Source organism: Lethenteron reissneri, chromosome 41 (assembly GCF_015708825.2).
Source record: "Lethenteron reissneri isolate LAM-NWPU_2019-01 chromosome 41, ASM1570882v1, whole genome shotgun sequence".
In the NCBI taxonomy this organism is placed as follows: Eukaryota; Metazoa; Chordata; class Hyperoartia; order Petromyzontiformes; family Petromyzontidae; genus Lethenteron; species Lethenteron reissneri.
In genome coordinates, this window is record NC_083819.1 from 11,787,855 (window position 1) to 11,800,304 (window position 12,450).

At 43.3% G+C, this 12,450-nt stretch overlaps 1 protein-coding gene across 10 annotated transcripts in view; it reads right to left on the reverse strand.

Moving 5' to 3' along the window:
• Positions 1 to 12,450, reverse strand: part of GPHN (gephyrin) — a 59,861-nt gene that overhangs the window by 9,158 nt on the left and 38,253 nt on the right. For 9 of the 10 annotated variants that reach the window (XM_061568746.1, XM_061568749.1, XM_061568750.1 and 6 more), the window contains 8 exons: positions 12,275 to 12,367; positions 11,963 to 12,018; positions 11,360 to 11,479; positions 9,799 to 9,857; positions 8,834 to 8,987; positions 7,652 to 7,773; positions 5,215 to 5,302; positions 1,821 to 1,894 (listed from right to left, as the gene is read on the reverse strand). In XM_061568746.1, the coding sequence (XP_061424730.1) occupies positions 1,821 to 1,894; positions 5,215 to 5,302; positions 7,652 to 7,773; positions 8,834 to 8,987; positions 9,799 to 9,857; positions 11,360 to 11,479; positions 11,963 to 12,018; positions 12,275 to 12,367 (766 nt within the window). The remainder of the gene's footprint in view (positions 1 to 1,820; positions 1,895 to 5,214; positions 5,303 to 7,651; positions 7,774 to 8,833; positions 8,988 to 9,798; positions 9,858 to 11,359; positions 11,480 to 11,962; positions 12,019 to 12,274; positions 12,368 to 12,450) is intronic. The other variant, XM_061568747.1, reaches the window with a different exon arrangement.

Genomic DNA, 12,450 nt, shown 5'->3' on the forward strand with positions numbered 1-12,450 from the left:
CAGGAAACAACACCGCCATCACCGTAAGTCAGCTACCACAAGCAACAGATCTAACGAGACCGTACAGCGAGGCGCAGGGATATTATTGCCTGTGTCGTGAGTTCCTAAAAAACCCGGCACGATACAAACAAAGGCTTGCAAACCTCTTCACCGTCATACACAGGACGGCCAACATCCCGATGGCAAACCAGAGTCGTTGCCATTCTGGATCCCAGCAAAGCCGCAAGACTCGTCCTCCAGCTACCGGCCAACGTCCCTCCTTGTCCTCCACCCCCAAGCTGATGGGATGTGCCGAGCTTGCAGACACACCCCATTATTGATCCCCAACTGCCACCCGATCGAGCCGGATTTCAAACTGGCCGTAGCTGCTGCCTTCGCCACCATCACCGAGGCTGGTTTCCAGTGTCAAAAAAAAAGTGGCACGGCAATGATCAATGACGCTGTTTGGCATCATGGCCTACTGCTGAAGTCAGTCAACATCATCAGATGTCATTGTACCGTACACCCAATCGACACGATGCTCAGAAACCACCACAAGCGCTTGTGCTCCAGCCTGGTCCGGCAGCTCATACGCAAAACTGCTAGATGCACAATTAAATGACGCAATGTGCATCGCAACCAGACCACTGAAACTGACACCAATCCCCTCGCTCCCTGTTCTCGCACACATTCTGCCACCAAATATCTGCGGAGACATGCAAACTGTAAGGGAGTTTACGAGATATCTTGCCAACCAACACCTCAACAATGTATCTCACCACACCACCGACTCAAGTCCCAATGCCCCCTTCTAGTATCATCCCATCACCATCCTAGATTCCCGCCAAGATCTGGACGAGCAACGCGGACGTTCGGAATAAACACCTCGTTCAAGACCCAAAAAACAACCTTCTGGCTTCGACATTCCTCCCAGAAGACACGTGTGTAACCATCATCAACCGCATCAGAACACCGACAGGCTCGATGCACACATCTCCTTCGTGAACTTGTGGCCATGCAATCAAAACTAGGGAACATAGAGATCATCGATTATCCAGCAGCTCCAGGGTTAAGGGGGCTCCATATTTTCAAAAACGTCGGATAATTAATCACTAATCATTATTTAAAATAGCTTATTTTTTAACGTTCTTGTATAACATGTTTCTAAGGAGTTGTGCAAATGTTTTTTTGTGTTTATATTTGTTTACTATATCAACTTGGCATAAATAAACATACAAATAGACAAAAATAAATATCCTACTGTAAAAATATACTGTTTTTGCTGTACCGTACTTACCACTCCAATCTTGAAGACTCTGCATGGGGTGATGTACCTACTACGCGCTTGTTTCAATGACATGCGTTTGACGATCGCCCGACTGATGCAGCCTTTGCAGTGTTTTTGCCGGTTTCGCCGGATCGGTCTGGGACCGCCGAATAATATTGGAAGCAGGATAATATCGTGCGTCGGATATAATCGATGATCAACTGTACAGTAAATCACTGTGGTCTGGGCTCCTTCATTTAGAGAATATAAAAATACACGAACTCTCTCTTGAAGCCCCCTCGTCGCTATCAGACCTTGAATGTGGCATTCAGCTCTTGAACATATTGCTATAGAATATCACCGTGCTGAATGGCAGAAAACAAAACCGGCATGTATTTCACGCTGCACTCCAATTTGGGGAACGATATGCGAGCATAACTTGTGACCAGGAGTCACATCGAGCAGACAGCCGCAGATACCTAACAGTACTCCCAAACCATAGACGAGTGTGCATCCCCTGGAACGTGTCATCACAGAGCGCAGGGCACAGGGCACTGATGTAATTGTTCCTCACCCTGGCTTCATGAAGACTCTTCCAAAGTGGATCTGGGCATTGAGGTCAATGTCCAGTACCTGTTTGAAATAATCCTAAAGGGAAGGGAAATGCAAGGAAAAGTCATTCAAAAGCGAGTTCCTGCTCATATGAACATCGAAGCTGTACTCATCTCCCGTTTACAGGCCCTCACTCCACATTCATCTGGTCGGGGCAAGTATATCCATTGGACAAGCCAGTGTTGACTTCTCCACAACCGTGGAGGGATGAGAGCCTGAGCCAGAGCCAAACCCCAACCGGGAGTTGAACTCGTGCACTTTCCGATTGCGAGCCACTCGCTCTACCGATGAGCAGGCTGGCTAACGGGAAGAATGTTCGAGAAACTGAATTACCAAGCATGTACGTAGACAGAAATTGCATTTAAAACATTTTTGGATGATGTTACAGGATACGTCGAATAAAAAAAATATATATAATTGATCATACTATTTTTTTTACTTTGAAAAGTATTTTTACATAAATACAGTATAATTTATCATTAAATAATTTGCAGGATTATTTCATGAAGTTTATAAATAACGTATAATTTAACTGACAGGCCAAACCAGGATGTTTGGTAGCTTTAACTGTGTTCAATCCCCACAGCATTGCAAGTTAGAGACATTTCTCTAACCTAGAAATGTCATTGTTTCTCTGTGTGCAGCCCAAACTTTTGCAAAGGATTTGGCTCCCAAACCGCGGGGTTGACGTATTAAAAAAAGAAGTAGCCAGGTGCCACGCCGTAAGCCCCGTGGTGAGCCAGCGCCATTTCGTTTTCCCGTCCGTCAACTTTAAAGTAGTTTAATTAGCGATTTAGTGCTGTTTTAGTATAATTACTTATTACTAAGCGTGCGCTCGACCATACCAACTCACGCGCGTTCGGTGGGGGGGGGGGGGACGGCCCCTACCAACTCACACGCCTTCGTGTGGACACTGAGCGAGGTAATACTCACTAATTTAGAGCTCCCTTCTGTTTTTTCATAATACAGCGTACACATTAACCAATGTTTCATGACAGTAAATCTACACGACGTAACACGCTTCTTCCCCTGACTAATAGCAGTTAAATTTCATTCCCTTAAGACAACACAGTCCAGCCAATGTGTCTTTTTGCCCACAAACTTTCCTGTTGTGAGCACGACTTTCAGTCACGAACTACAGTATTATTACTTTCTTTACATTTATTTTTCACTTTCGCTAATTGTTCAAACAAGATGTTCCATTACAGAAGATATACACTATGTAACACGCTTTCTTCCCCTGCATACTAACTGCTCTATTTAAGTTCGCTAGGGCAACAAAGGACAGCCATTGTCTCTTTAGCCTCACAAACTTTCCATTATCTGAAGGGTCGTGAGCCTCCTCTAGATCGGCTCAGCTTCAAATGATAACCTGCTGCGATGTGCAGCAAACATCGCCACCGGGGGACTCAAATGGATGTATTCTTTACACAGTGTTTATTACCGCTTCTGCAAATTATATTGCAATGCATCACCATTATTTATTAACTATCTCCATTTCGCATTCGCTGGACAAATTACAAACCAACATGCCAGCAACAACGTCGTCAACGTACTTTATTAATTCACTTTTTTAACGCATTCATTTAACTTCTTATTTCCAACTTTCCCTAACGTCACGCACATTGCATTTTTCGTTACTGTCACGTACATAGACCAATTGCCATGAAATATTTTATGTTACTACTAAATAAATACAAATACTATGACACTTTTAAAGTACAACACTTCCACTTATCTACACTGCAGCCTGCTTCTTTATCGCACTCGTTGTACTGGCAGTCTCTTATGTAGACTGTTGCCTGCTTATTAATTAAAAGTCAGTGCACTGCCAGCCTATTATCTACACACTAAATATTTATTTTAATCACGATCAGTGTACTGACGGTCTTTCATGTAGACTGTAGCCTGCGTTTTAAGCTGCTGACCCTATTGGCAACTTATTATGTCGACTGCAACAATGCTTATGTAATTGAGTCAGCGTACTGGGAGTCTATAATCTAGACTGTAGCCCACTTCTTAAGTGTGGGTACTGCTGCTCTATAATGTACACTTATTCTAGCTTCTTTCTTCAATGCATTTCTATTGTTTCGTTTGCTCACGTCACGCTATTCACTGATATGGAGTACTGCCGATGCTGGTTTCTATGTTATACTGCTAAATACGTTGGACTTCCTTTGCTATACAGCTCATTACATTTTGTCGTCTATCATTTTGTTACATTGTTGGGAAAATCACCCATTTTACATTTGGCGTACTGTAGCTTTTCGTTCAACATTCACCTGAAGGAGCGAGCACATTTCCTCTTTTTTTCTATTTTTTAAGCATTCACATATTAAACTGCATTCCTTACATATTTATGATACTGACATTTATTTGACAACTTTATTTCAAAATCATATAATTTTATTTATCTAAAAATATTATTTCCTCTGCCGTATTATCACAGTGCCTGCCTATAATGCAATATTTCGAAAATAATACATAGGCACCATGACTCATTGCATTCAATACAAGCCAAAGGTATATCATACAAACTAAGTATGACCTTCACCTTTGATTACAGTGCTGATCCTCAAAGGTGCATTAACAATTGTTTGCATTTTCCCTCTTCATTGGTTCTTTCCCTAAAATTACGTACATAGAAAACTAATCTTAACAAACTGAGTTAGTAAATAGAAAAGTTAAAATGTGTGTGTGTAAGTCGATGTCTGTGTGTGAGTTGATGTCTGTGTGTGAGTCGATGTGTGTGTGAGTCGATGTGTGTCAGTCCATGTGTGTGTGTGTGTTAGTCAATATGCGTGTAAGTTGATGTGTGTGTGAGTCAGTGTGTGTTTTAGTCCATGTGTGTGAAAGTCGGTGTGTTTGTGTGTGTGGGTCGATGTCTGTGTGTATGTCTAAGTCGATGTGTGTGTGTCTTTTTCACCCGGGCAACGCCGGGTACTTCCCGCTACTGATCTATAATACATTCATGAAATCACAAGTGTGCACGGACAAGAAAACATTACAGTTGTACATTAAATTCAGCGTCTAGGTTCAAGTGGATTTTGTTTAACCAAGTGGTGAGACAAGGATAGCATCATTTTGCTGGTTCACTACAATGACAAAAGCAATGATGTCAAAAAAGACAGCGTGCCCCGCATCACAGAATAAATCGATTACGTTCATTAACATTTCCTCCAACAAAAGTTCGATCAGACAAATAACTTTTAAAAAACCGTTCGTAGTAAAATTAAGTGAGAGAACCATCAATATGGATTTCGGGTGATTATTGCACTTTTATGTAAACAGACAAGAACATAATGTCCGATAGAAATCATAAACAGTCAGATGTGGTGACCCCGTGGCCTGCGTACCTTATCGCCCATGGAGACGCCTCCAGAGGCTATGATGACGTCTGCATGGGTGATGCCTTCATTGAGAGCCGTCAGTAGATCATCAGGACTGGAAGAAAAAAAACATGTTGAAAAGTCAAGTAGCTGCACCAATCAGTTAACCAACACCTAAAAGTGTTACCAGACGTGCACATATGTTCAATTGAACCTTATGGCGGGACCCCAGGGTGCCATAAGCCCCGGCTCTCGCATAAACTGCGTTGCAACGTAATTTTATGTCTGTTGAAGGCGAACGATACGGCAATCTATTCCTCTCGACGAGCTCTACACGGTGCGCTAATCAAAGTTTCAAAGTTTTGCTTCTTCTGTGCATTCGTCCTCGCTGCACTTGGACTACATGACAACAGAATGATCCGCACCAGGTAGGTCTCTAAAAATAAACAAATTAATGACGATGTTGACTTCCGTTTATTCGGGACCCCGGGGTCCCGCCATAAGGTTAAATTTTACAACAATAATTATAATAAAATACTACATTACAGCCCTTTGCCAATTTTCTGCTGGATAAAGACTATACCCCACGCTGTTGCCAGTCATCGAGGTTGTGTGAGCAGACTTCACCACGCACGTTTGGGCGCCGCATTGGGTGGCGAGATGTTATCTCCCTTGCCCAGTATGCAGGAGGCCATGGGTTTGATCCCGACCATGATGCTTGTATATTTGGAGTTCGCATGTTCTCCCCGTGGTCGCATGGAATTTTCTCCGGGTCCTCTTGTTTTTTTTTCCCCTCCACATTTAGCAACGTGCCTTTGTATTATTTGGTACTCGGCCGCTCGGCCCATTATGCAGTCGGCTCGTCGCGTTACACTGACTGGTCACGATTTGAGGTGGGGTTGTTTTTTCTGCTGTTGCGGTAAACAAAGCGCCTCTCGTGGCTGCGGGCTTCACTTGAGCCGACCATTTACATTATTACATTATTGTGATTACACTTGTAACACAATTTTTGTCCCTGGATAGTAAGTGTTATTTTTTAATTTCTTATGCCTAAAAAGTATAGAAAATGGCTATTATTTATTGGCTATTATTCCTCACAAACCTTGCTTTTGTCACCAGGACAGTGACATTTTGAAATGTACCTATTTTCAATGAGAAAACGGGCGAATTTGTGTATTTTCGTTCACATAAAGTCATAAAAAAACAACATATGAATCGAAATTAACATGTATTTATACTAAAGTAATAAAAAAATTACTAAAAAAGATTTAGTAGTGAGTAGTTTTTCGAGATTTACGATGATACTGTAAAACACTTTCACGAATCAGCCACCAAATGTAGTCTCCCATCATACTGTCCATGGTAGCGGCATTCAAAGTCCAGTATATCCTGGTGGAAGCGCTCGCCCTGCTCTTATGAGTATGCTCCAATGTTCTCCTTGAATTTATCAAGATGAGTATCAAGGATATGGACTTTGAGGGACAGTCTACAGCCCATTGTGCCGTAGTTCTTCACCAGTCTCAACCAGCTCCACATAGTTTTCGGCCTTGTGATTGCCCAGGAAGCCCCGAACCACTGCCACAAAGCTGTTCCAAGCCACTTTCTCCTTACTAGTGAGCTTCTTGGGAAATTAATTGGACTCCAGGATCTTCTTTATCTGTGGTCTGACGAAGACACCGGCTTTGACCTTTGCCTCAGACAGCGTACCTTCCAGAGTTTTTTTTGCATTGCTCGCAGGTGAAATGAGGTCCCCAGGGATTGTCTTGATCCCCAACAGGCATGCCGACATATGCCTTGTAGGCCTCACACATCTTAGCAGATTCTTCCACAGAGTACTTTTTCACTCTTGTTTTGACAAATTGGCCCCAGACATAGCAAAATGCATCTGCCGGATGCTTGCAGCCTCTTGATGCCATCTCAGAAAAATGCAGATATGTATCCACTTAGGCAGCTGGAACTAAACTGAACTGGTGGGCTTAAGGCCCCTATATTTATACGACTATTTATGTTAACTGAACGTTCTGGAATGTTCTAGAAGTTACTCCAAGTTTACTCAGCACTGAATCTATCTGGAATTCTCATTGAAAATAGGTAAATTAAAAATATCACTATCCTGGTCACAAAAGCAAAGTTTGTGGGGAATAATAGCCATTTTCTGTACTTTGAGACATAAGCAATTAGAAAATAACACTTACTACCCAGGGACAACATTTTTCTGTTCCACTGTTATTTTTTGCTGCTATCAATTTCCACACAATAATTCACGATAAGCCACGTTCAGGTCACTTCTGGAAAAAAGAGCTTCACAGCTCAGTGGGCCTTACCTGGTAAAATTAAAAAAAGTTGTACTAGTTTAGTCTTACAGGTAAACCCTACTGGGAGAGACGAGGCACGCAGTAACAGTGGCAATGGGAGTTCATCAGCGATGGCTGAACACGGCGTTGAGTGCGGGCGTGGTACCCACTTGTCCCCAACGATGCCCAGGTCTATGGTCGGGTAGCCGTGCTCCTGGATGACGGCCAGCAACGTGGAACGGTTGCTGTCTCGCACCTTCCCAGGGAGGAGGTTGTCTTCCGGATTCAGCAGCTGTGCACACCCACAAGGGCACCCAGCAGTGACGCAAGTTTACACTCGTGCCCTTGGAGAACAGCACCAGGAAATAGTTGTGTCATTATCAAGTCTGTGGGACGCAGTAGTGTGATAATAGTTTTACTCAAGCTACTGTTCACATTACGCCCACTGCATGTGCAGCCCTTTGAGACGAGAAACCCACTCCTCTGTGATTTCCCTCTGTTTTCCCACAATTTAAATGTACAGTCCTTTCTCCTATAACGTATTTTCATAACGCAAATTGGACATAACGCGATCGAGTGATCAAAATTACATCGCGCGAGTAAGAATAAGCGGTCGTACGGCTGCCTCGGCGTAGCGTCACCACACAAGGCATTAGGATACTGCTGAATGCTTCTAGATGCTGCCCACGTGTTCAGCCTTAATACGCATCTCACGTGTTATTGAAGACTGCACTTTGCCCTATATTATTCATTATAACGTGATTTTTCCATAATACGGTGTTCTTCAGGAATGCAACTACGACGTTTTCGGAGAGCAGACTGTATTGTTATTTATTTTTCTCCACACCTTACGAAGTCCACCGATGTCCCACTTTATTTTTACCAATTCTGCTTCTAATTCTACAAAGGTCTGATCCGAACGGATAATGTCATGTGTTGTTGTATAATAGCGATTGCCAAATGCAAGAGTCCTGTTCATACCCGGCAATTAGAGTATTTGGTTGCTATAAGTTTCCACATCATAAGCTACTTCATTGAACTATCATTTGTGACCAAGTCACTTCTGAAAAAGTGCTCTATAGCCCAGAGGGTTTTACCTTGTAAAATAAAAAATATTTCCGAGTTTCATAGTTTAAATCTTAGGACCCGCTGTTCCTTAAACGTGAAGTCAAGTGATTTCTGGCGGAGCTGGGGGCTGCTGGCTATAATACCGATCATATACGTTGCGCAATCGCCTGCTTATGAGCCTTAACCTCGCCAGGTCTTCATTTTAAATCAGAGCTAGATGGTACTATTAATATTTTTTGAAATATATATTTAGCAAAAAATAAAGATTTGAGAATGCAGGTGACCTCATTTCCCGTAGACATGACAGCGACGATGGGGAACTTGTGCACCTCCACCTCTGTGATGCCCATGGTGGCCAGGAGTCCGATCTCCGAGGGGCCCATGTGGGTCCCCTTGGCCAGCACGCACTCCCCACGCTTGATATCGTGGCCTATCGACCTACGCACAACGACGCAGTGCGAGACACACGCATTGCACATGTGCGCGCGTCGATCGTTTATCACGCACGGACACATGTGCATGGGGGACCCCCTTCGCATGACAAGTCATATGGATCAGAAAACGTGGACAAAAAATGTAACGGCAAGAGCTGAAAAGTGCACGAGCAGGTATGGAGAGGTGCACGCTTGGAATTTTACTGGCGTAGGCAATTCATGCGAGTTGAATGACATCAAATTTTATCAGAATGTTTATTTACGCCGGAGGAATCCGATGAGCTATGAAGCTCTTTTTCACAGATGTCCAGTCGGGGAGTGTCAGAACGTTACAACAACAAACAATACAAACAAACACGACAGGAGTGCAAAGTACAGCGCTAGGTAAGCAAATCACAAACTAACGCAAATAAAAATGTTTGATAAAGTAAGAGAGCTTGCGGCTGGACACGTCGCGAGACGGGGTGATGGCCAGCGGTCGAGACTAACAATAGAGCGGCAGCCAAGGGGGAGAACGCGCCCGAGGTTACGTTGACCGAGGAGATGAAGCGATGACATCGGATCATGTGCCAGAGCTAAATAAATTGTTGCATCCGAGGACCTTAAGGGACAGCAACAGCTTGGGGGGGCATTCATCTGGCATCGACTGATAACGACTGCTGATGATGATGAAGCTGAGACAAATACTATTTTACAGTTCACGCACAGGGTGAAGGCAGAAGTGTTTAGTTTAACTCTGCTGTGCACAATCGTAGTGAGCAAAGCTGTAGAGATGTAGGGAGAACGATCTCAATTCTACATGTAAGTTCACTTACCGGATATCTTGGCCTGGCCTGGCTTGAATTAATATCCGAACCTCCAGTTCCTCCGTGCCCTGCTTATCAGATACATAAGCACATCGCTGCATGGTGGATATACATTTATTATTATTATCACCCCCCCCCCCTAAACCCGTCCACCATTCAATGAAGTATCATGATTCAGGGTCATGATTCAGTTAAAGAATAAATAATTACGTTGTCATTATTCCACAATTTTATCCCAATTGTGCTACCGGAGTGACGTCACGAGTCAAAGTACCATTTCGGAACTCTCAAAGAGAGCAGTGCAACCCCTTTGCCTTAGAAATCGGTCCACGGAAGTGGATATTGCAGAGCTACCTCCGAGATCCCTTCAATTTGAACACCGGTCCAGCACTTTCCCACTCGCTCTGCACATGAGAGTGAGATTGGCACACGACAGTCAAACCGATCCTTTAATTCTCATGACTGTCATTTAGCCAATTGGTTCAGATTAACAACAATTTGACCATTTTTTATCCTAGAGGATGGAGTGGTTTGCCTTTTCTTTCAATGGACCTAAACGTTTCAGAATCAATGACCTATATACACACACAAAACAGAATAGGCAAATTTTATTCCTCCCACTGTATAAGTAGTTATGTTTTAAAATAAATATATTGGTATATTATTTGTCTATTCAACTGGGAAAACAAAGTTTTATGTACAGAAACATTGAATTAATACTGTATATACATACATAGGGTGTATTACTGATGCTGCCTTATCCTTTAATATGTATATTCATCAAGTCATCAAAAAATTACATGTAAGGTTATCTTGTACAAAAACAAGCAATGCCTTCCAATTTAAATTCGTAGACAGATTACCGAAGCGCCAATCATTACATTATTTGACTACCGCAATGTAGCATATCGGGTTGCTTCGTCAAGACGCTTAAACAAGCTTAACTCGGTTTACGGTGTTGCGTTACGATTCGCCGTAAACTTCAAATATACAACAGGTGTCAGGGTCGAACCCACAACCTCCTGTATACCAGGCGAGGTAGTTAACATCTCGCCACTGTTGACACTGTGCTGTAATTAACAACGCTGCTGTAATTAACAGCACAGTGTGACAACTTCAGATATCACATCCAAAGTGGGTGCGGATTTTATTTTTGTGATTTATTATTACGTGTTGTATTATTGCTGCATTATAAAACAAATATTGTTAGGTACAAAAAGAAGCACGGAGATGATCATGCTTGGAATTACATTGAGAGACAAAAAGAGAAATACTTGGATCAGCGAGAGAACACATGCTGCTAATAACATCATCCAAACTATTCGGAAAAGTGCCCTTAGACACATCATGCTCTGGAGGGATGATGGTAAATAATAAGAATGATAAAAACGCAGTGCAAGCCAAGGAATGGAACACGTCCGAGAGGACATCCGCCTACGAGTCGGAGAGATGAAAGTCGCTCCGTGCGGGGCCACCGGCCGGATTGTTGCGTCGCAAGACCATGGAGGTGGCGATGGCCCGCAGAGACCTTCATCCAGCCGTGGACTGAGCAGTGCGTCACAACACTCACGTCGTCCGATTCCTTAAGGAGCTCCGTGTTCTCCACGGGCACCACCGCGTCGGCGCCGCACGGGATGGGCGCCCCCACCGTCACACGCATCACTTGCCCCGGCATCACCGTCTGGCTCGGCTGCCCAGGGTGCATGACACACACACGCGGACACACTGTCAACAGGACCGCTTAATTTGCAGTGCCGGGCCATTTGGAAGATGAACGTGCAGAATTACTTCCAAGGTCACTTCAACGGGCCACTTTGCCCATCCACAAAAGGGGGCACCACCTCTTAAATGTTCTGAAAAGTCTGCAACAATTTAACCAAAATAATGAATCCTCAGAGCTGGAATATTGCCAAATAAAGTACCACCTTTGCACTCTCCATATAAATGTGTCTCCTGTATTTTAATGGGCCAAAATATAGAAGCAATCCGGTAACATTGTTATAACCTACTCAGATATTTGCATGAGATTGTCACTATTCAAATTAAAATGCTCATTAAACTTTTGAACAACTGTACATGCTCATTAGACAATAGAGCGGCCACTATTGTCTCACACAATGCGATCATCAATGACGCCGTATTTTGGCACGAGTAGTGAGTGTGGAGGGCTTACCGGCTCACCGGCATGCGATTCCCCAATAACAAAGCGGTCACCTGGCCCATCCGCTGCTAAAAAGGGACACGGACAGCAAAAAAATGTACACCGTTACCTCAGTGAACTAATCGGTGTGTACTCTCTCATTTCCATTTGCTATAACATCCGAGGAAACCTTGGGTTGCCACAATTGCAACACTCATTCAAATAAAATGTTAAATTTAATGTTATTTTTAGATACATTTTAGGGGATTTCTTTTAAACGTTTATTCTCAGAACATTTTCTTCACAACTTCAATGTCACAATAATTGGCACAGAGGCACACAAACCTCTCACGGCATAGCCGTCCTTCATGGACGCTGGAAACGGAGGAAGGTTGTCCTTGGCAAAGACGTCTTGGGCCAAAACTCGCCCGAAGCCATCTGCAGAAACATCCCCAATGGAAACAACTGAAATAAGTGTGGCGTTAAAATTACATGTGGGACAAATATGAAGTATTTTTTTT